Source organism: Mastigoproctus giganteus, chromosome 14, assembly GCF_048544385.1.
Source record: "Mastigoproctus giganteus isolate SK-2022 chromosome 14, ASM4854438v1, whole genome shotgun sequence".
Lineage (NCBI taxonomy): Eukaryota > Metazoa > Arthropoda > Arachnida > Uropygi > Thelyphonidae > Mastigoproctus > Mastigoproctus giganteus.
In genome coordinates, this window is record NC_143588.1 from 82,984,176 (window position 1) to 83,006,724 (window position 22,549).

Sequence of the window (22,549 nt, forward strand, 5' to 3'; positions counted from 1 at the left end):
TGGGACTTCTAAGAATTTTGGAAACAGGACTTGGACTTCTGACAAACTTTGTATGCATTTCGGGACTTCTGACAAACTTTGTATGTAGATCAATTTTTCATTTTAAAGTAAAATCAGTTAGAAACGAACCCTTCCTTCAGAAACATGTCTACTAACAAAAAATGTATCGATTCAAGAAAAAGTCAATTATTCATGAGTTAGAACATGGTGCAAAAAATGTCGAAGTGTGTAAAATGTTTTCTTTGTCCTCTTCAAGTGTCCTCTTTATTCTTCCACAATGGTGGAAGAATAAAGATGTTTACATATCGGCACTGGAAAAGAACATAACCGGAAAAAAAAAAATTAGAAAGTGTGAGGTTACGAATATTGATGAAGCATTGCTTCAATGTTTCGCCACACAAAGAAGTGCTGGATTTTCAATAGATGGTCCGATCTTGAAGGCTTAAGCGGAAAAATTTGCTAAACAATTTGGGTGCGATGATTTTGTGTGTAACAACGGTTGGCTGGATTGATTTAAAAACTGACATAACATTGTTTATGCAAAAATTAGTGGAGATTCTCCATCTGCAGATCCAATAATGGGAAATGAATGGATTGGCTTCATTTGGCACAAATCAGGAAAGATTTCAATGATGAAGACATTTACAACAGTTGTGCTACTGCAACAGAATCTGGAAAATTTGGGCAGATGGGCTGAGAAGTGGCAACTGAAGTTTAACATTGACAAATGCAAAGTACTGTATATGGATAGAAGTAACCCCAGAGGAACATACCAACTGTGTGTGGTACTACACTTAGGGTGGTAGAAAATGAAAAAGATTTGGGAGTGATTGTGTAGTCATATATGAAGTTTTCTGAGCAATGCTGCCAGGGCAGGTCATGGGGTATTGTCAATGATATATGGGAATTTTGCTAGTAGGGAAAAGGAGGTGATTATCCCTTTGTATACGGCAATGGTCAGGCCATGCCTTGAGTACTGCATACAGGTCTGTAGGCTTTGTTTTAGGAAGGATGTGGAGTTGCTTGAACGTGTACAGAGAATGGCAACAAGATTGGTGAGGGGAATGAAGGCATTCTCTTACCAAGAGAGGCTTAAGTTCTGCAAATTGCGGTGGCTGGAGATTAGGCACCTGCGCGGTGATCTGATTGGGGTGAATAAGTAGTAGTAATAGTGGCATGTGATGCAAGAAAGCAAGCTTATGAGCTTATGCAGCATCGGCCAAGAAAAAAAAATTTACACGACCATTCCCTCTAAATGTTTGTCCAGTTCCTCCTTAAATTTATTTAACCTATCAATTTCCACAATGACAGATGGAAGTTTGTATCATCAATTAACCACCCGCTGACTAAAGGCAAATTTCCGGACATATATTCTACATCTGTCTTTCCTCAATTTGAATTTATGTCCCCTTAGGTTTGTAATCTGAACAAGTGGAAGAATCTCATCAGAATTCACCATGCTGAACCCATTCAAGGCCTTGTGCACCTCAATCAGATCACCTTGCATGTTCCTAGTCTTCAGCTGCTGCAATTTGCAAAATTTAAGCCTCTCTTGGTAAGAGGATCCCTTCATTCCCCTCACCAATCTTGTTGCCCTTCTCTGTACACGCTCAAGCAAATCTACATCCTTCCTAAAATGGGGCCTCCAGACCTGTAAGCAGTACTCAATAAGGCCTTGAATGGGTTGAGCACGCTGAATTCTGATGAGATTCTTCTGCTTGCTCAGATTACGAACCTGAGGGGCCATAAATTCAAATTTAGGAAAGACAGTTGTAGAATAGATGTGCAGAAATTTGCATTTAGCCAGCAGGTTGTTAAATTGCTGGAACAAACTTATCTGTTGTCATGAATGTTGATAGCTTAAATATATTGGAGGAACTGGACAAACTTTTAGAGGGAATGGTTGTGTGGAATTTTTTTTTTTTTTTGGCTGATGTTACATAAGCTCATACACTTGCTTTCTTGCATCACATGCCTCTATTATTTTTACTACTACTACTACTACTACAACGTCGAGGAAACAGGACTTTTTTTATAATTTGACACCTGACAATACATTTAAATTCAAAGGGGAAAAATCAAATATAACAGGAACTGATAAAACAAAATTGTTTGTTATTGGAAAATTGTTAAAATCTCAGTGTTTCAAAAACGTAAGACAACTTCCTGTGGATTACACTGCAAACAAGAAAGCTTGGATGACTTTGGATATTTTTTGGGAATACATAAATGAAAGGATTTTATAAAAGATTTATAGTTCTATGTGTGATCAGTAAAAGAGAATAGAAACCTACCAAGTCTATATCAATATTGGATGCTATAAATTTATTGAATAATGCGTGGAACAAAGTTAATTCAATAACCATATCGAATTGCTTCAAGAAATCAAAATTAAATTTCAATTGTAGATGAAGAAAACAACTTATTATTATTCGAATGGTTGCTACATAACAACATTGTAGGTTTCAATACAGATAACATCGATGAATTTTTACGAGTCAATGACAACTTATTAACTAGTGATCTTCATACAGAGAGTGACATTGTAGATGCTGTGCTCAACAAAGACTATAATGACGATGGTAAAGATTGTGATGATGACAATTGAAACTGAATCAAAATCAGTGCCGACAATCTGACAAGTCCAATGTGCAATGGACACATTAGTCAATTTTTTTGAAGGAACTGAGGCAAGTAATGAGACTTAATGCATTGAGTGTTTTAAGGGGAAACTTAAGAAATATCAAAGTGAAATCTTTAAAACAAACATCAATTTTAAGATTCATAAATAAAGACTAATTGAAATCAGTGTTTATTATTAAAGAATTTTTTTTAATTACAGAGAAATGAATTATGTTTAGTATTAAGTATATGGTTTTAAAATTACAGACAAATTAGCATTAGCATTAGTAGAGGCATTTGATGCAAGAAAGCAAGCTTATGCAGCATCAGCCAAAAAAAAAAAAAAAAACCCACTTCTACTTCACCCCTCTGTTCGTTCAAAATACCTGTCCAGCTGAGCCTTAAACTTATTTAGGCTATCAACCTCCACTACAAGGGATGGAAGTCTGTTCCACCAACCAACCACCCGCTGGCTAAAGGCAAATTTCCGCACGTCTATCCTACATCTGTCTTTCCTCAATTTGAATTTATGCCCTCTCAGGTGATATTAATTGTGTTTAATAAATTGTGTTTAATATTAAGTGTAGTATATTAAACACAAATAAATTGTGTTTAATATTAAATGTAGGTATATATTTATATTATTTTTTTTCTCTCTAATATTTCTTGTTTTTTGAATCTATCTTTTTATCAAGTGATTGAGAATTAAAAAAAAAAAGGTAGATTTAACTCATCACTGATATAAAGTGTTCATTGTTTATAGTCCCCAGGGATTCCCCCCATCTCTGTTATCACTTAGCGAGTAACGGTTATACAGAGGAAATTTTGTCGGTCCCTTGATGCTCAATATAACCACGTTCGACTGTATCACCCTTTTTTACATGGATTCTAAAAGGCAAATGCGATTGTTGATACAACTGTTAATTGCTTTCTTAATATATCCAGATTGTGAAATGATGAATTTTTTGGAGTGGAAGAGGGGGGGGGGAGCCTTTTTAATATTAAAATATTAGCATTTCTCATGCAAGTATAAGCCTAAAGCCCTGAAGACCAAACCTGGTTTTTCTCACTGAAGGGATAAAAATGTTTTCCCAAAAATGCAAATTAGATTTCTCCTTTCCATTTTCATAATTTTTTATTCCTGTATTAATTTAATTATCATTAATTAAAAAATTAAATGAATACAACAGTGCTTGAATGAGTTAAATGCAAGAGGACATCAACATGCCACTTTACCAACTTGTGAAGGTAAATGAAAAGTAGCGAATTAATTTCCTTGGAATTTTGCAGTATTAGTTAATGTCAGTGTTATAAGTGAATAACTTGAATTATTAAAATTTACAGGATTATATTTCAATGCAAGCATTGAAATAATAAGAAAATTGTATGAATTACTGCATATTTGGGGAAAACATTTTTATCCCTTCAGTGAGAAAAACCAGGTTTGGTCTTCAGGGCTTCAGGCTTATACTTGCATTAGAAATGCTAATATTTTAGCATAAAAAATGCTTCCTCCCCCCTTTCCACTCCAAAAAAGGCAAATCCACTATTTATTTAAAGCTCAAGGCACCATTGTGACAGCCAGCTGTTTTGGCACTTTCTTCTCACACATCAGATGATAGGTAGCTTTTGCCAGCAAATTATGCTGACCCATAAATAATATTATTTTAAGCAAATGGAAGAAATATTTCCAATTATAGAAGAGATCATATAATACATTTAATGAGCTGCTTTTACCCTACTTTGCTGCATAGTTTTCTCTGTTTGATGTCTGGGGATGCTTAGAGAATCGATAAACAGAAAGTGAAGTGTAAGTAGGAAACTTGCCATTTCTTTAAATGGTAGATCAAGCCTTTTAGTCTCTTTCCAATGGCATTGATTTCCCCCCCCCCAGTCCTCAATACACAACTTCTGCTCATCCATACTTCCTCTTCTATTATGTTCTGTGGTTCAATTGCATCTTCATTTAAAGATAACAGTAACTTATTAGCAGCTTAGTATTCCTCTAACTCTTACATTGATGACGTTGGTGAATTGCTTACAATACGAGATATGTTCCATTTGTGACTCATTAGTTTTCTGATAGAGGGAGCTTCAAAGGATCCTGAATAGTGTCGATACCAGTAAATCCTGAGGCCCTGATGACACGTTTTCATATCGTGCAAACTTGTTTTACTCAGTATGCAGATCAGTGTGATAGTACAAATCAATTCTCAACTGTCAGCCTTCCACTTGCTCGTCAGTTTTAACTGGTTAACTCTCTTTCTCTAATGCTTACTTTACATGACTGTTCCCCCATCCTTTTGGTCTGACTCTAGGCCTGCTACCATTAATTTTTCCTTTGAATATTTATTTAGCTACTTCTCCCCCAATCCTTTCTAAATACCTCTACTATCTTAAGCTTGCTTTAATTACTTTTGATGGATATTAGTTATCTCAAGAGTTTTTCTTATTTCTTTGTTTGTAACGTGGTCTTGCCACTGTTTCCATCTGATAGTTCCATTAATTTTTCTTAAAATCCTGATTTTTGATCAAGTTCTTTTTATTTCTTACCCAGCTCTCAACTGCATAAGTTAATTTGGCTAAAAAAATGTTATAAACAGCTAATTTTGTCTTTTGTCTAATTTCACTTTTACTCCAAATGAATTTTTGTTTAAATCACCTCTTAGAGTTCCTTCTTTACTTATGAATTTGATTACAGAAAGGCCTTATGCATCAAGAATAACTATGATATAAAATTTTTGTAACAACCAATGACTGTGGAGAAATGAAACTTTTATTAAAATCAGGGCCTTTTTTCCTGCTGGAATAGCATTCTGGAAGTTAAAAAGAAATACAAATAAATTGTATATTTAAAACAAAAAATATTTATTTAAAAAAATATTAATTATTATTAATGCTGTTGGCACAATGTTTGTCAGTGGATAGTTAAGCTAGATGCACAGCTTGAAAAGAAATTACAGTAAGAAATATGATGATGCTTTTACTTTTAAATTTTAAATAATTAATAAATTACCCTATTTAATTAGTTTTGTCCGATTTACTATACTTTCGTAATTTAACATGTCAAATTAGTGCTTATGATCTGCCATTATTTAAAAGCATCACTCTGGAATGAGAATGCCTACTGTGTATTGTGTAAGTATGATATTAATGAAGTATCAAATAAAGGAAAAGGTGACTATTAAACACACTACAACAAAGAAGTGGGAGTTCTGGGAGAGCAGAAAAGTAACAAGTGGCCAAAATGATAATGATTTTTCTTGAGATTTTAGTTGGGGGGGGTGACATTCAAAACTGGCCATTTAAGACTTTAAGAAATAACCCCAATCTGAAAATTTTACACATTTTCTAAAAAAAATTCCTTGGGAAGGACCTGTGAAACCCCCCTCTCCCCTTTAGGGGGACTTCCTCAGTGTTCCAAAACTTTATATTTTACAAAAAAAGCCCTGGTTAAAATGATAAAAAGAAATACAAATAAAAATGTGTAAAGTTTAAAAGCAATAAAAATATGTACATCAAATAAAAGTGATAAAAACATAACACCAAGCTTTTGCAGCAATGTGCTCCTTGATTAACTTAAGAGCAATATGGTATCCCTTCATTATATAACATGAAAGATATGAAATTTAAAAAAAAAAAAAATGCTACAATAAAAGTAAAAATAAAGAAGGCAAAAAGAAAATGCAGAAGTGATAATTTGTGAGAAAATATGGGGGGGGGAACTAAAAACAAATGAAAGGAAATAGAAAACATCAATTGAATATTCTAATAGTTGCATGCACCCATTTCTATTAGACTAAGGAAGCTGGATAAATATATTAGTAAAATCAGTCAAACTGTAAGGAATTTGTCATTGCTCATCATGCTGTAAAGTAACTGCCTTCTTAATAGAGTGTAATGTGACTTAAATATTTATTTTTAATGTGGTGTAAAAATATGTGGTTAATTTTTAACCACATTTTTATAGCTTTCAATACTTCTAATCCTGTATATTTCTGTATACTATTTTAATAAAGTTTTATTCCTCCATATTTATCAGTTGTGGCAAGAATTTATTATATTTATTCGGTTGTTTATTTCCTTGTCTAATTTTTAATCTTTGTTAAAGGCTGTTCAAGATACACACACTACTACTTTATTAGTTTTTGATATTTAGCCTTGTTCCCTAACCACCTTCCTTTAAAAACTAAATTTCAAAATTCCTACCCCCACTATACTATTATTGGTAACCTTAATTTTTGTTAATCTTCTATTACTTCATTATTATTTTATATTAATTTTATTTTCATTTCAATGTATGTAACATATTTAGGTTTTCAATTTCTCTGAACTTACTCTTCCTTTCTTGCTCTTCTTACCTTTCCTCTTCTGTCATAGGGGCAGCAGTCCATGTATTGAACATGGTACCCAATTTTCGATTCATATATTAATATTATTTAAATATCTGTATGTATATATGTTTAATATAAATTAATTTATAGCCAAAATAAAATGCATAAAGTTGGCTCTAATTGCAAAAATTCTAGAAAGGTTTACAAAGGGAAATTAAAATTCTACGTTCCTGTCTCCTACATGATAAACAGATGACATTATTACCCAGAACAAAATTACCTAGAATTGACACGAACTGATTAGAATTGATAATTTTAAATTAATGCTAGACTGGAACTGACGTGTTATTAGCAAATAACAGTAATGTATTTGTGAGCACTCTGCATTATTACTTAAAAAGAGTATAAGGTATATCTATCTGCTTGATTTCTCCTTTTCTAGATTAAATGTTTTATGATACCTATCTCTGCAGTTTCTTACATGCTTTTCTTTTCCCCCTCATCCTTGTGTAATTTCTGACAAGTTAATAGTTAACAAAAAAATCTTGCCACAAAAGGAAAGAAATGGAAGTAAAGCATTTCTTCCCACATTTTATTATATCTTTCAAAAAAAAAAAAAAAAAAAAAAAAGCAGATTATAATAAACAGACAATTCATGTTATGATTTTCTTCCCCTTCATCAATGTGACATTCTGGCTCCAAACTGTCCTGAGATACTTGGCAAATGGTAATGTATTACTAATGGATGGAATCAACAAATACAAAAGAAAAACAAAAAATAACCAACCAAACAACAAAAAAAAAAAAAAAAAACTATTTCCAAAAAAGATATAATATATATGTATAACTCAGTATATATTTATTGGTATTTTGGTGTGTGTGTGGTTTTTTTTTTTTTTTGGTTATTTATTTATTTTTTATTTATAACCTTTGTTCACAGTTCTTGTTAATTCACAACACAACACATTTATTCCAATTCTCCAAGTATATAAGGATAGACTGCTACTAGAATTTGATACATTAGAAAATCACACCATGAAATGTCTATTAATCATAATCCATGTAAATTATTTGTTTCTGATATATAAGGGCACCTCCGTAGCCAGGTGGGAAGGAGCAGCAGTGCGTAGCACACGCTTCTTGATTAGACCGGGATTCAAGCTTGTCACCACCAAATACAGAGGATGCGGAAAGGTCAGGGAATGTCACTTATTTCTCTTAAACCGCATATCCCGGAGCAATATGGCCTTAGTTGCTAATGCTCCTAAAAACCAAATAACAAACAACAAACAAACAAACTGATATATAAAGACAGATTTTATTGAAATTCAGGGCTAGATGTGCTATACTTAAATTTCTTTTCTGACTGTGCATCATGCCACATAAAGAACAAGTGAAATCTTGCTGTAAAAAATGCTCAAGTGAAAAATTTCATGTTTCATAAGAATTTCTTAAGTTTCAGCTGTCACAACTTTTTACACCATGTTTAATGTACTACCAAGTCTACAATTTTTTCTTTTATTGGCAGAGTAAAAATAAAATCTTGGAACAGGCCGTAGATTACATAAAGCATCTGAAAGAAACTAAAGATAAACTTCTTCTGGATAAATGTTCAGATGTCCAAGGTTGGTAAATACTGATAGTGAAGTTATTTTAAGATTCTTTATACCAGCAATTTGTAAAGTCTGTTTTTATAGACAGATGACTATGACAACATTTTAAAGATTACTTGTTTTCTAATGTTGCATCTTTGAAAACAGAAGATGCAATACTGGAAAATATATTTTTTAAAAATTATGTATTTGGATACAATAAAAAGCAGTAATTTTGCATTAACATTCTTGGTTTTACAGAACTTTAAAAATTGGAAAAACATAATATACTTAATGTTTTATAACAAAAATTATATTTAATAAGCTTTCAGCCTTAAATACACATCTTACTCAATACTAATGTATAATGTATGTCACTTATTTCTCTTAAATTTTTCCTTACTGAATTTTTTTTGCTTTATCAGCGATCCTTTCTATAGAATTCTGACTTTATAAAATAATTTCAAGTATGAATATTAATGTCTGAGAAACACAAAAAAAAAATAATGGTAATGGGCTTATACCACCTAGAGATTATGTGAAATGATAAACTTTAGCTATATTCCCATCCAATTAAAATGACAATTTATTTGTAGAATAATCATAGCAGCTTTTTCAGTTATGATTATTATAACAAACATATGATTGCACTAGAAGATCATAGATGAAGATCATGCCTCTATAACAGAGGCATGATTTTCAAGGTACTTATGTATAGGAGGTCCATTATAAAAGTACCCAGCCTGTATAATATAGTGACAAAAAGCAAAGCATACTTACTAGGTTAGATGACTTAATCCCTTTTGAAATGTCATTTTCAGGTAGTGCTTTTAGCTTAATGATTTTCCCACTCTTGGAAACATTTCCGGAAAGCCACTATTGAAATTATCAAAAGGTTCCCTGCCCCTCCCCCCCAAAAAATAAAAGTAAAGTTACATTGAGCCATACCTGGTGAATCAGGGTTGCTGGACTTGAAACGTATCGTTTGGCCATAAAAAAAAAAAAATAATAAAAAAAAACTATGCATAGCAATGGGTGCATCAGCTCTGTTATTGTGGAAACATCTAGCCTCTGTGGTTCCACTTTGCTGGTTTTTTTTTTTTTTTTTTTTTTTTTTTTTCAGAGATTTTGCAGACAGTTAATCTATGATCATTCCATACCCAAGTTTGCACTTGACACATGATTTCATCATTTATTGAAACATAATTCCATTTAGATCATGGATGACATTCAACAGTGGTTGAAAGTATGGTGTGACTACCTACTCTTTAAAACAATAGTGCCAGTTGAAAACTTGTATACAGCCCATTGTAGAGTAACCATATTTTAAGAAAATGAAATGTTTCATTTGCAGTTTTCAAAGCAAAATTTAACAATACACTGTTCAGTACACACCCATATTTTGAAATATGATGAAATAAGTCTGTGTTATCAGCCGACAATAACAGACTTCCATAATCGAATGAACAGCTTACCGTGTAAAGGTAAGGGTGAGACGTATCTAACAAGTTAAGCTTTATTGCAGCGTATTCTGTTATCTCAACCTTGAACAATGAGCATAATCTAGATACATTTTAGCAGACCGTGTATGATTATGACATGGAAATTATTAAATTCAGTGTTTCAAACCAGATCAAAACATCATAAGGCAGTTTACTCTTCTATGATTTACGTATTCAAATACAGATAGTTATGGTCCTTGAGGTTGTCACAGACACTCTCTCAGATATGCCAGACATGCTGTACTTGCTACCTGGGAGTCTAAAACGCTGATGGAACTGATATTCAGGTGACACTCAAGTCAAGTGGACCCAATTTCGGCAAAGTCCGGACGGTCTGTGACAGCCAGATCCTCTGCTTGCACCTTCACGATGGTGGGACTGTTAGTAATCCTGGGTATAACCTCCATGCACAAGCACACCACACGGTGGGTGACCACCCAGGTATGAACTAATGTAAGTAGGGGTCGAGGTATGTGTGCGCCCACACCACATGGAGGAATGCCATCCCTCTGTGTTACCAGGCAGTACTGGGTGGTAGATGACTTATCAATGGTGCAATACCACCACTTTGCTTATTGGAGGCTTGAAGTGGTGGAACCCATGTTTAGTCTCCAGAGCTAAGTTCCAGTCAACCCTTCCCCATCTCTTCCATCATTCAGTATGATTGATGACTTTTTAGGTTATGATGAACATCATGGCGAGATCCAATCTTCCTTACATTTCAAGGGTACAGCTCTAAAACAGTGTTCGCAGGCCAGCGCTAGTTAGTACACCGGACTGAACCTATTGGTAACTCTCTAGGAGGCTTCCGGATCAGCCAATGTATGATCTTGCTACCTCTACTCTGCCAGGTAGTGAGTGGTGGGGGAGTCCGAGTAGTGTGTATGTGGGGAGCATTGTCGAGATCACATTATGTCAAGGAGCTGGGTATATTCTTACCATGTGTACACCATATCCAAAAATTTCATTACTTCATACAGCATGTCCCACCCACTTTCTCTTACTATTGAATACACCACGAATTGTCAAACTAATAGAGTAAGCTTATCTGCAAAAAGATCTAAACCTCCCAAACACTTCCTAATTCATTTCACAAATATATGTGGTCTCAGTTCTAATCTCAACGATGTCCATTTCCACTTACAGTCTGCCAAACCCCATGTACTTTTTCTGACAGAATCTCAGTTATTGGTTGATTCAACTACTGCTCATCTCAGTTGCCCAAATTATTAGCTGTATGATTCCTTTTGCCTCAAAGGTGGTACTTGTGCATATGTCCGTTCCGATATTCCCTGTCAGAGACTTTGAAAAGAGGAGATTCCAAATTACAATCTTTCAATCAACAGATGAATTTGACACAGTGAGGTAGAGATTTTCTCTACCTCATTGTGTCAAATTCATCTGTTGTCTCTACTGTTCTCCCAACTCCACTAATCACTTGGAGCTCTTTGACTTCCTCTCTTTGCAACTTGACTTTCTCCAGTCCAACTTTCCTAACAGTGAAGTAATTTTCCTTGGGGATTTTAATGTTCACAACTCCAGCTGGCTTCAGTTTTTCTAGTCACACCGACCCAGCAGGTCGAGATGCTGAGGCTTTTGCAATTACTAATGACCTTGCACAGATTGTTCATTTACCTACACGTATACTGGAAAATCCTAACCATACAGCCAACACTCTTGATCTTTTTCTCACAAACAACCCTTCTAAGTACAGGGTTGAAGTGAAGAGGTCCTTTAGGCACCTTAGATCACAACTTGGTGACTGTCTCTTCTCCAATGGAGCCTTTATCTCATGGCTATTCCCAACCCTGTGTTGTTTGGCATTACAAGAATGCAAAATGGGATGGCCTGCGAGATTTCTTTTCCTTGGTCGGATTACTTTGATGTCAACTTTTTCTCAGATCGTGTTAGTGAAATTATTCTTGCAGGAATGGAATTCTTTATCCTACACTCCACTTTAAAATTCATCTATTATCCTAAAGCTTGATTTTCTAATAAATGTGCTAAGGCTGTTCAAGAGAACAACGTTGCATATTGTAATTGGCTTGTTTCCAATTCTTCAGTTTCATTTTTTGCCTACACCAAATCTCGCAACAATTGTAAAGCAGTCATTGAACAGGCTAAGAGTAGAAAACTTGCTTCTTGCCCTAATGGTAGCCAAGCATTCTGGTCTTTTGCCAAAGCTGTTGACTGCAACTTTTGCCCATCTCTGCTCCCACCTCTGTCCAAACCAGATGGTTCTGTTGTCACTTCAGCCAAGGATAAAGCTGACCTGCTATCATTCCATTTTTCTTCCAACTCATGTATTAATGATCTTGGTAAAACACCTCCCACCATTCCCAACATGCTCCATTCAATGCCTCCTGTGGTCTTCCGTCAAAAGGATGTCAGAAGGATTTTGACGAATCTTGATGCTAAGAAAAAGCTCCAGGTCGTGATGGTATTTCTCCTCTTGTTCTCAAAACCTGTGCTCCTGAACTTACTCCTGTTCTTTGCCGCCTTTTTTCACTTTCTTATTCCAAAGGTGTTTTTCCTTCTGCTTGGAAATTTGCTCATATCCAGCCTGTTCCTAAAAAGGGTGACAAATCCCTCCCATCCAATTAATAAGTCCCATTGCAATTACTTGTACTCTTTCTACAGTAATGGAGAAATCAATTAACCGCCAACTCTTAAACTACCTAGAAACCTTTCGTCTGATCAACGATCGCCAGTATGGATTCGGTCAGTGTCGATCCACTGGTGATATTCTGGCTTATGTTACCCATTTATGGACTAATTCAATAAAAAAGTTCGGTGAAACACAAGCAGTTGCTCTTGACATCTCATAGGCTTTCGATCATGTTTGGCATAAAGGTCTTCTAAACAAGCTTCCGTCTTATGGTTTGCTAACTGTTTTTTGTAATTGGTTATTCAGTTTTCTCTCTGATCGCTTACTGAGGGTGATGGTAGATGGCTCTCTGTCTTCTAACTTCTCCACTAATGCCGGTGTCCCTCAAGGTTCAGTTCTTTCCCCCACTCTTCTCCTCTTGTATGTTATTGACCTTCTTCCACTGGAAATCCTATCCATAGTTTTGCCGATGATAGCACATTGCATTCCACTTTCCATTTTGAGAAACCTTGTCCTGCCCAATCAGCTTCAACTTCTTGAAAATCTGCTACCAATTCCTTAAATTCCAATCCCCAGGTAATTCTCCAGTGGGGAAAAGATAACTTAGTTGATTTCAATCCTTCTAAAACTCAGTCTTGTCTTATATCTCGCAAAAAGGATTTTTCTTATATCTCGCAAAAAGGATTTTTCTTATATCTCGCAAAAAGGATTTTTCTTATATCTCACAAAAAGGATTTTTCTTATATCTCACAAAAAGGATTTTTTCTGCTTATCTTTGATGACACTCCGATTTCTAGGCAAAATGATATATCTCTTTTGGGGATTACCCTGACATGTAATCTCTCTTGGCACAAGCACATTACAAATATTACTTCCTCTGCATCTAAAAAACTTGGTTTTCTCTTTGCTCTCAGTGTGACTTTTCTTCCAAACAGCTGTTTCGAATATTGTTTCCACATCTGGGGTGGTGCCCCCAAAACTTCTCTCAGGCTTCTTGATTCCATTCAGAAAAGAAGGCAGTTAGGTTAAATAATGATTAATCTCTAACAGATCTCTCCACTCACTGTCTTATAGACGTACTGTTTCTGCTGCATGCCTCTTCTACAGATATTTCCATAGGCACTGTTCTTCTGAATTGGTTTCTATAATTCCCGCTCTCTCTTTCAAAACAGTCCGAACATGTGCCGCCACCAGCCAACATCCATTTTCTAACTGCAAACTCACAGAACCAACTTTTCATCTTCTTAGTTTATTCATTCAACTGCCGTTTTCTGGAACAACCGTCCTTCATACGTATTTCCTGAAAATTACAGTCTACAGAAGTCTATTGTCAACAAATATCTTCTTTCATCTTCTCAACCTCCAACCCAAGCACAGTACAAAGTGTTATAGATTCAAATACCTCTCATGTTTGGGGTTTACATAATAAATAAAAATAAAAAAAAATTTTTCTGGTGATTGAAAAGTCAGCTATTTTCAAATTCGCACTGCAATATTTTGAATTTATTCTTTTCCAAGAGTGCTCATAGAAAATTTCCATTTTACCCTTTTTTTTTTTAATAGGATTAATTATTGCAAGTATCTTGATTAAACACTTGCATTATTTTTAATATACAGTCGAACATCCCTATAACGAATTCAATAAATCCAGCTAAAAAATTCGTTATAGAGAAATTTCGTTATACAGAGGAATATCTTTTTAATTAGAAATTGTTATCTAATAAGAAAATGAAAATGAATTTACATTTCTTTTTAATGTATTTTATTTCAAAAACACTTATTTAAATTAGGTTTACACAATTTTCGTCGGTAAGTATCACAAATTAAAAAAATATATGTAATTTTCATTTGCACAGTACAATTAAAAAATGTCTGATTCTCAAATAAAACCCCACATTTGTTCAGAGCATTAAAAACATTATCAGGAACATTTTCACAAAACTGTAGACCCATACGAACCGTTTTAAAAGCATTAATCATTTCTTTGCATGTTGACTTTTCTGCAGGTTGTTCTAATGCGTCTTCGGCGTCCTCGTTAATTTCTTCGTGATCATGGTTGCGTCTAACACTGTTCAGCAGTATTTCATCTTCATTTGGATGTTCTGCTGTAGTCAGATCTTGATCTACATAAACATAACTATCCAGTGTTATTTCATTTTTGATGTTTCCGGACGATTCTAATGTCCAAAAGTTTTTCAGTTGTGAAAGGGGCAGTTCATTTTGTTTGTCCAGTTGTTGTTCGACTTCTGTATTCAATGCAAATCCCGCTTTTGAAAAACAATTTTGAATAGTGTATTCGGTGACGTCGTTTGTCCAAACTTTTGCCAGTTCAGAAATGCAATCTCTAAGGTTAATTGTAACCTCCAAGTTTCTATTGACAATTGATTGACGCATTGACAATCTTCATTATTATTCTCTTTCGATAATGAAATTTAAAATTTTTAATAATTCCTTGGTCCATTGGCTGGAGTTTTGACGTTACATTTGGTGGTAAAAACAACAACTTCACACTTAAGTTTGGCAGAAATACTGGCAGGATGTGCTGGACACTTGTCAGTTACCAACATGATTTTCCTTTTTTCTTTTGTTATATGCTTGTCTAGTTTTAATATCCATTCTTCAAAAATATCACTTGTCATCCATGCATTTTTATTAAAGGTGTAGTCAACTTCAAAGATTTTGTGCCTCTAAAACATCTTGGGTTTTTTGATATTCTGATGACTAAAAGTCTTAATTTTTTACTTCCTGTCATATTTGCTCCAACTAGCACAGTGATTCTTTTCTTTGCTTTGTTTTCCGCCAAAACATTTATCATCCTTAAAAGCAAGTGTTCTATTCGGTAAACATTTAAAGAATAAATCCATTTTGTGAGCATTAAAAACATCCTTACGCTCATATTCTTCCAAAATCTTCTTTAAGGTATTGTTCCTCCAACTGTTGCAATCTTCTTCACTTCCATTAACACCTTATCCACAATTCTGTAGTGCTTCTTAAATTTATCTAGCCACCCAGTGCTCGCATTAAATTCTGTATGTCCAAGGGACTGTGCAAATTTCAGAGCTTGTTGCTTAATTATTAGGCCCAATATTGGTATATTCTTTTCACGTATCATTTGCACTCATTTTAGAACGGCTTTATCAACATCTTCGTATATTCGTATTCTTAATTCGCTCCTTGTCTGCTCCTCCTTCAATTGCATTTAAAATTGATTCTCGATTTTTTAAAATCGTAGATAAACTGCTTGCAGGTATGCCACATTTCTCCACAACATCTTTATTCTTAAAACCCTGGTCAGTATCATAACAATCTTTGCATTATCATTAATACTTAAACACTTTCTCTTCGACATTATTTCCGCAATTGTAAAGATTACTCAAATGCAGCTGTTGATGGTACACACACCGCCAACTTTGCTGCCTGGCCATATAGTGAATTGTTAGTACCGCCTACTCAATGACGTTTGCTTGCCAATTCAACAGTATCACGTGACCTTTCCTATCAGTCACTTTAAAGAAATATACGGCTTTGTGAATTTCTTTTATTCTGCTTTCATTCATATATACACCAAAGAAAATTTATGGTTAATGTATGCTGTATGTTACTTTTCAGAAAGAAAAAAAAATACAAGAGCATATAGCCTATGTGATTGATGACGAACGAAATTAAAAAAAAAAAAAAAAAAAAAATTCATGAAACCATCTACTGGGAGTCCAGTTAGATGAGAACGGACATATCATATAATGATTGACAGGAAGGTCACGTGGTACAGTTGAGGTGAGAAGTGAATGTCACTCAGTAGGCATTACTAAAAACAGACTATGGTAGCATTCTATGTATTGCCGCCGCAGCATGCTAAAGGTTTACTGCAGCGAATTTCATTTCCCCGAGCCAACATCAATTTACAAATCTACCCTATTTATTGTAAAGTTTACATTTGGTTTAATAACTGTAACAAAAATTAAACAAAGACCCTCCTACGGGCATCAATGGCCACGTGTTCACTAAAAGGATGGTTGTTTAATTTCAGATGCTAATGCGCAATTTCGGAAGGAAGGAGGCAGTATATTTGAGCGGTTGTTTAGCAGTAAATGCTTGAAAATCTTCAAAAATGCTTTTACTAATTTTTTTTAAAAATTCGTTATAGAGAGACTAACACTTCGCTATATGGGGTTAATTTTACATGTAATTTTGTTTCAAGGTGCAATGTTTTGCAAAAAAATTCGTAATATAGAGAAATTCGTTAAATAGAAGTTCATAATAGAGAAGTTCCACTGTACTTGTATATTTGCAGTAATCTAGTTATTTATGAGTAGCTATTTGAGTTAATAATATTACCAGGGATGATATTGGACTGATTAATGGAATCAATATTGGTCTGATTCACAACCTCACTGAGTGAAAGAAATCCATGTGCAGAATGATCCCAGATTTAATGGTTCGGTGTAAAATCTACAAAAGATATTAGGATTATATTTCATGAAAAAAACAATCCAATAGCCTCTCCAAAATCAGATCTTGATGTTACAGTTAACTTGCCATTCAGTTTGGAGTATTCTTTGAAATATATCTCTGCAACTCCTTAGCACAACTAATTTTGCTTGTGATATTTCTGGTATTGCCTGCACACTTTGAAACCTGATCCTGCTTATCATATTAAGAAGTATCCCTTCTGTTAAAGTATTATATATTCTTTCTTTAAAAATGTTCACCTGTTGGCTTAACCATTCTTTAAGGCCAGTTTTTCTTCTGCATCCAGATTCAAATGGCATCCCTTTAGAGCATCTCAAAATTGTATGTCACATGGTGATTAATGTGGACTGTATGCAGTGTGTTTGAAAGCTTCCCCATGCAACTTTTCAAGCAAGGCAAGTAGGTTGGCATTATGTGGTATGCATTATTTTAAAGCTGGTTGATTCCTTCTTTTAGTTATCCTAGTCACTTTTCATTTGATGCAAAAGGACAGTCATTTCAGTTTTCCATATTATGCTAAGTTTAATTTTGACATAAAGTTCTTTAAAGTCTAATAGATGTTGCTATTGGGTTTAATGACACAAGGGCTGCTGTGGCCAAATTGTGTCATAATAGCAAAAGACAATGATGGTTGAATGAAACAATTATCACAACTTTTCCTGCAGAAACTTTTTTTTTCTCTCTTGGAAACTGCATTTACATGTACTATATACTGGAAAGCTTAAATAAACTCCAGTTTTCTTGTGATTCTTTCCCTTCAGCATTTCTGACCGATTCTTCTTCTTATTCTGACTTATTCATATGCAGTTTTACTGCTTTATAAAATACTTTACTGCTAAATAATGAAATACTTTACTGCTAAATGGACTAAGATGTGCTGATTCTTGGGGCTGACTATGTATCTTGAATTATGGTGTCATAGCAAGTTGAAACTTGTTACGACACCACAATGAGTAATTTTACTGAGCATTAAATTTTATTTCAAATTAGGGGAAAATGTAACAGAAACCCACAAAATATTAAAAACTTTTGGAGATGATGTGCCATTTGAAGGCTTTTCAGTGGTTCACAAAGTTTAAAGAGGGCTTCTTATCCATCGAAAATGATCCTTGCGAAGGTGATCACAAAGAATAGGAAGTTCTCATTTTTAAGATCTTCATTAATGTGCAGCTGCTGATGCACACTTTGTTTCTTCTTCAATACTGGTGACTGAATTGTTTATAGCTGTGATCCAGAAACAAAGGTCCAGTCCTCTTGGTCTTCTCCAAGGCCCAAGAAAGCATGACAATTTTGATTTTTAAAATGTGAAGATAGTGCTTGTTGTATTTTTTTTAATGGCAGGACATTGTTATGAATATTTCCTGCATAGTTAAACAATGAATAGGGAATATTTAATGTTTTGAAATGTGCAGTGCTGTTCGGAGAAAACAGCTGGAAAAGTAGTCTTTGGGGAATTGTTGCTTGCATCGTGACAGAGCCCTTCACAACTTGGTACTTGCTATTCAAGAATTTTTCTTCTTTGCCGTGGTCACTCATCCAACTAGACTTGCAGGATTTAGCTCCCTACATTTTTTCATTTTGTTTCCTAATCTTAAAGCCTGAGAAAATTATTCAGGACATGATATTGTTGGCAGTTCCAAAAGAAGCCTATCAGAAACACTTCTGAAAGTTGCAGAAACTTTGGAATCTCTGTATACCAAGTCAGAGAGACTATTTCAAATGAATCCATCCGAATAGGTAGGTAAGCTTCATCATTTCCCAAATAATAGTTCAGTTTCCAAACATTGTGATCCCACCTTGTACATAATGTACAAGTTCCTACTGAAAAATTGTTTATAAATGCCCAAGTATCACAAATTTCATCAATTGGCAGTGCATCATTTACAATTTGAAATTTTTTGTGGACAAGTTTTCAGTGCTTCTCATTATTACTTTTATCAGTTTTAGTGTGAGAACATACCAAAAGCTATGAAAGAAGAAAGAATTAATATACAGCAGTCCTTTGTTGGGAAACTGACAAGTACACAAGGAAACTTGAAATGTAACAAATTATCCCAAATTATGCTCGACATTAACAATTATTCATAGCAATGCTCAATTGTAAGAAGATATTCAGCCAAGTGAACAAACTCAGATCAGATTGTCTTTCTGATGACAATTGAAAAATATTCTTGACAACCAAGTCTAGAGAGCAGAACCAGTGTTACAATAAAACCTAATTAACTCAAAGTTCAAGAGACAAAAATACATCTGTTTCAATTTAAACTGGTTCAGAGGATCCATGCAAGATAAGAACGTCAGTATTAAAGAGAATTGTTTAATTGGATACACTTATTAACACTGTATATTCAGTTTCATATTTCTTATTTAAAATCTTTAGGATCTTTTAGCTTTTTTGTGGTAGACATTTATGAATAGATGATTAATGTGTGAATTTCATCAATAAGGGAAAGACAAAAATTGTACAATGTTGAAATTAAATAAAATTCTCAGACAAAATAATGTATTTCTAAAGTTTTATTTTTGCTGCCATTACTAATTATACAGCTCAAATGTACACAGAGTGGGGTACCTACCTAGTAATGGGTAGGCCCACCTAGTAATGTAATCATGGGGGTACCTACCTAGCAACGGGTAGGCCCAGATAAGGGCAGTCACATGGCAAGGCATTGAGTCCACTAGTTCATGAAAGCATTCCACAGGTATTTCCATCCATCCATCCATCCATGCTTGCTGCACCGCTATCCATAATTCCGTTGCGTTCCTGGGGGATCCAAAGCTCAAACGAACCTTTCCACATATCCCAAAGATGCTCCACAGTGTTCATGTACGGTGAATGGAGAGGGCATTCTATGGTGCTAAATTCTGTGGAATGCTCTTTGAACCATGTTCTAGTCACCATGGTTCTCTGGGGAAGCACATTGTCCTGCTGGAAGAGTCCATTGCTGTCTGAGTGCACGATGACCATGAAGGGATGCAGAGATGGTCTGCAAGGATAGACATGTAACCTGCACTGTTCAGAGATGCGTCTAGATGTACCAGAGGTCCCAGCATGTGTCAGTTGAACACACCTCAGACCATTACCGACCGTCCACCTGCCTGAACAGTTCCTTGTTGATATGATGGGTTCATAGCTTCATGTGGTTTCCACCAGATATGCACCCTCCCCTCCTGTCTTCTCAAAATAACTGGAAATGGGACTTATCAGATCAGGAGACCCATCTCCAATCATCTAAAGTCCAGTGCAATGTTCTTTCGCCCAGTTTGAGGTATAGAGTTCTGTGTTGTGGTATTAGCAATGGGACTCTGGTGGGTCAGCGGCTCCCATAACCTATTGTGACTAATGATCGCCTGATGGCCTTGGTGGACATGTTTCTGGCACATCCCTCATTGAAGCTGGTGGTGATGTGTGCTGCCAGTGTTGCTCTCTGGTTGGCTGAAACAATGCAAGACAGATATCGACGGCCATGTTCATCCACCACCTTTTTCCGCCCACAGTGCTCTGCCCACAATGAAATGTTAACATTAGCATTAGTTGAGGCATACAATGCAAGAAAGCAAGGTTATAGAGCATCAGCCAAAAAAAAAAAAAAAAAAAAAAAAAAAACCTTCCTAATTTCACCCATCTGGTCACTCCAAATTTTTTTTGAATGAAAATCTTTGATTTTTGCCAGTTTCAACACTTCGCGTTTCTTTCGTATAATTAAAAGATTTTGGTAATAGAGGTGATTATTAAATTTAAATAGCTTAACTAAATGTAGTTTAACACATTTTAAACAAGATATGATGTCTAGTTCAGCCTTAAATTTATTTCCACAACAGATGGAAGTCTGTTCCAGCAATCAACTACCCGATGGCTAAAGACAAACTTCCACACATCTATTCTCCAACTGTCTTTCATCAGTTTGAATCTACACCCCATCAGGTTCTTAATCTGAGCAAGTGGAAGTATCCCATCAGCATTGAGCCTGCTCAAACCATTCAAGGTCTTGTATGCCTCAATCAGATCACCCCCGCAGATGCTGCAACTTACAGAATTTAAAAGCATTTAAAAGCTCTCCTGGTAAGAGAACCCCTTCGTTCTTCTCACCAATCTTGTTGCCGTTCTCTGTACTCATTCTAGCAACTCTTCGCAACATTCTTCCTAAAATGCGGCCTCCAGACCTGTATGCAGTATTCAAGGTGTGGCCTGACCATTGCCTTATACAAAGGTATAATCACCTCCTTGTCTTTGCTAGCAAATTTCCTATATATCATTGACAAAACTCCATGACCTGCTCTGGCAACTCATCTGCATTGCTCAGAGAACTTCATATCAGACTGCACAATTACCCCCCCCCCCCAGATCTTTTTCATTCTCCACCTCCCTGAGTGTAGTACCACACAGTTGGTAAGTTTCTCTTGGGTTATTGCTACCCATATGCAGTACTTTGCATTTGTCAATATTAAACTTCAGTTGCCACTTCTTAGCCCATCTACCTAACTTTTCTAGATCCTGTTGCAGTAGCATACTGTCTTTACTATCATTAACAACCCTGCCAACCTTTGCATTGTCTGCAGACTTGGACATTAAGCCTGATATACCTTCATCAATATCATTAATAAATATACAAAACAACACTGGGCCCAGTACTGAACCCAGGGGAACGCCAGTAATAACATTAATCCATGTAGAGCAGTGTCCACGCCTCCGTAGCCAGGTGGGCAGAAGCAGCAGTGTGTAGCACCACGCTTCTTGATTAGACTGGGGTTCGAGCCCGTGACTACCAAATACGGAGGATGCGGAAAGGCCAGGGAATGACCACCGCATATCCCCAGAGCAGTATGGCCTTAGTTGCTAATGCTCCTAAAAACCAAATAACAACAACAGAGCAATGTCCATTTATTACCACTCTCTGCCATTTCCAACTCAACCATTGCAGCAACTTGCCCTTAATGCTATACCACTCCAATTTGTAGAGCAATCTTCCATGTGCAACAGTATCAAAAGCTTTTCTAAGATCCATGTATATGATATCAAAATAATTTTTTGCATCCAGTTCCTTTGTGACCACATTGTAATATCCAATCAAATTGGTCAGACGACTTCCCCTTAACAAACCCATGCTGTGTCTGAAATCTTACTGCAGTCTTGTCTAGGTGATCCTGCATCACTTCTTTAACCAGTGACTCCATTATTTTCCCCAGAACATTCTAACAGGTCTATAATTATTTGTCACCCTGTGAACTCCATTTGTGAATTGGGGATACATTTGCACATCTCCAGTCCATGGGGACTTCCCCTGAATCTAAGGATGCTCTCATAATTATGGCTAAGGGTTTGCTTACTTCCCCTGCTGCCTCCTTCAATATAACTGGATAGATTCCATCTGTCCCAGGTGCCTCTTTTATGTTTAACTGCAACAGTTTCTTCTCCACTTC

General features: G+C 35.4%; 1 protein-coding gene across 1 annotated transcript in view; it reads left to right on the forward strand.

The window, feature by feature from the left end:
* The window catches only part of LOC150075300 (uncharacterized), a 53,218-nt gene that overhangs the window by 18,438 nt on the left and 12,231 nt on the right, over nt 1–22,549 (forward strand). The window contains exon 4 of the mRNA XM_090389090.1: nt 8,485–8,581. Coding sequence (XP_090245216.1) covers nt 8,485–8,581 — 97 coding nt within the window. The remainder of the gene's footprint in view (nt 1–8,484; nt 8,582–22,549) is intronic.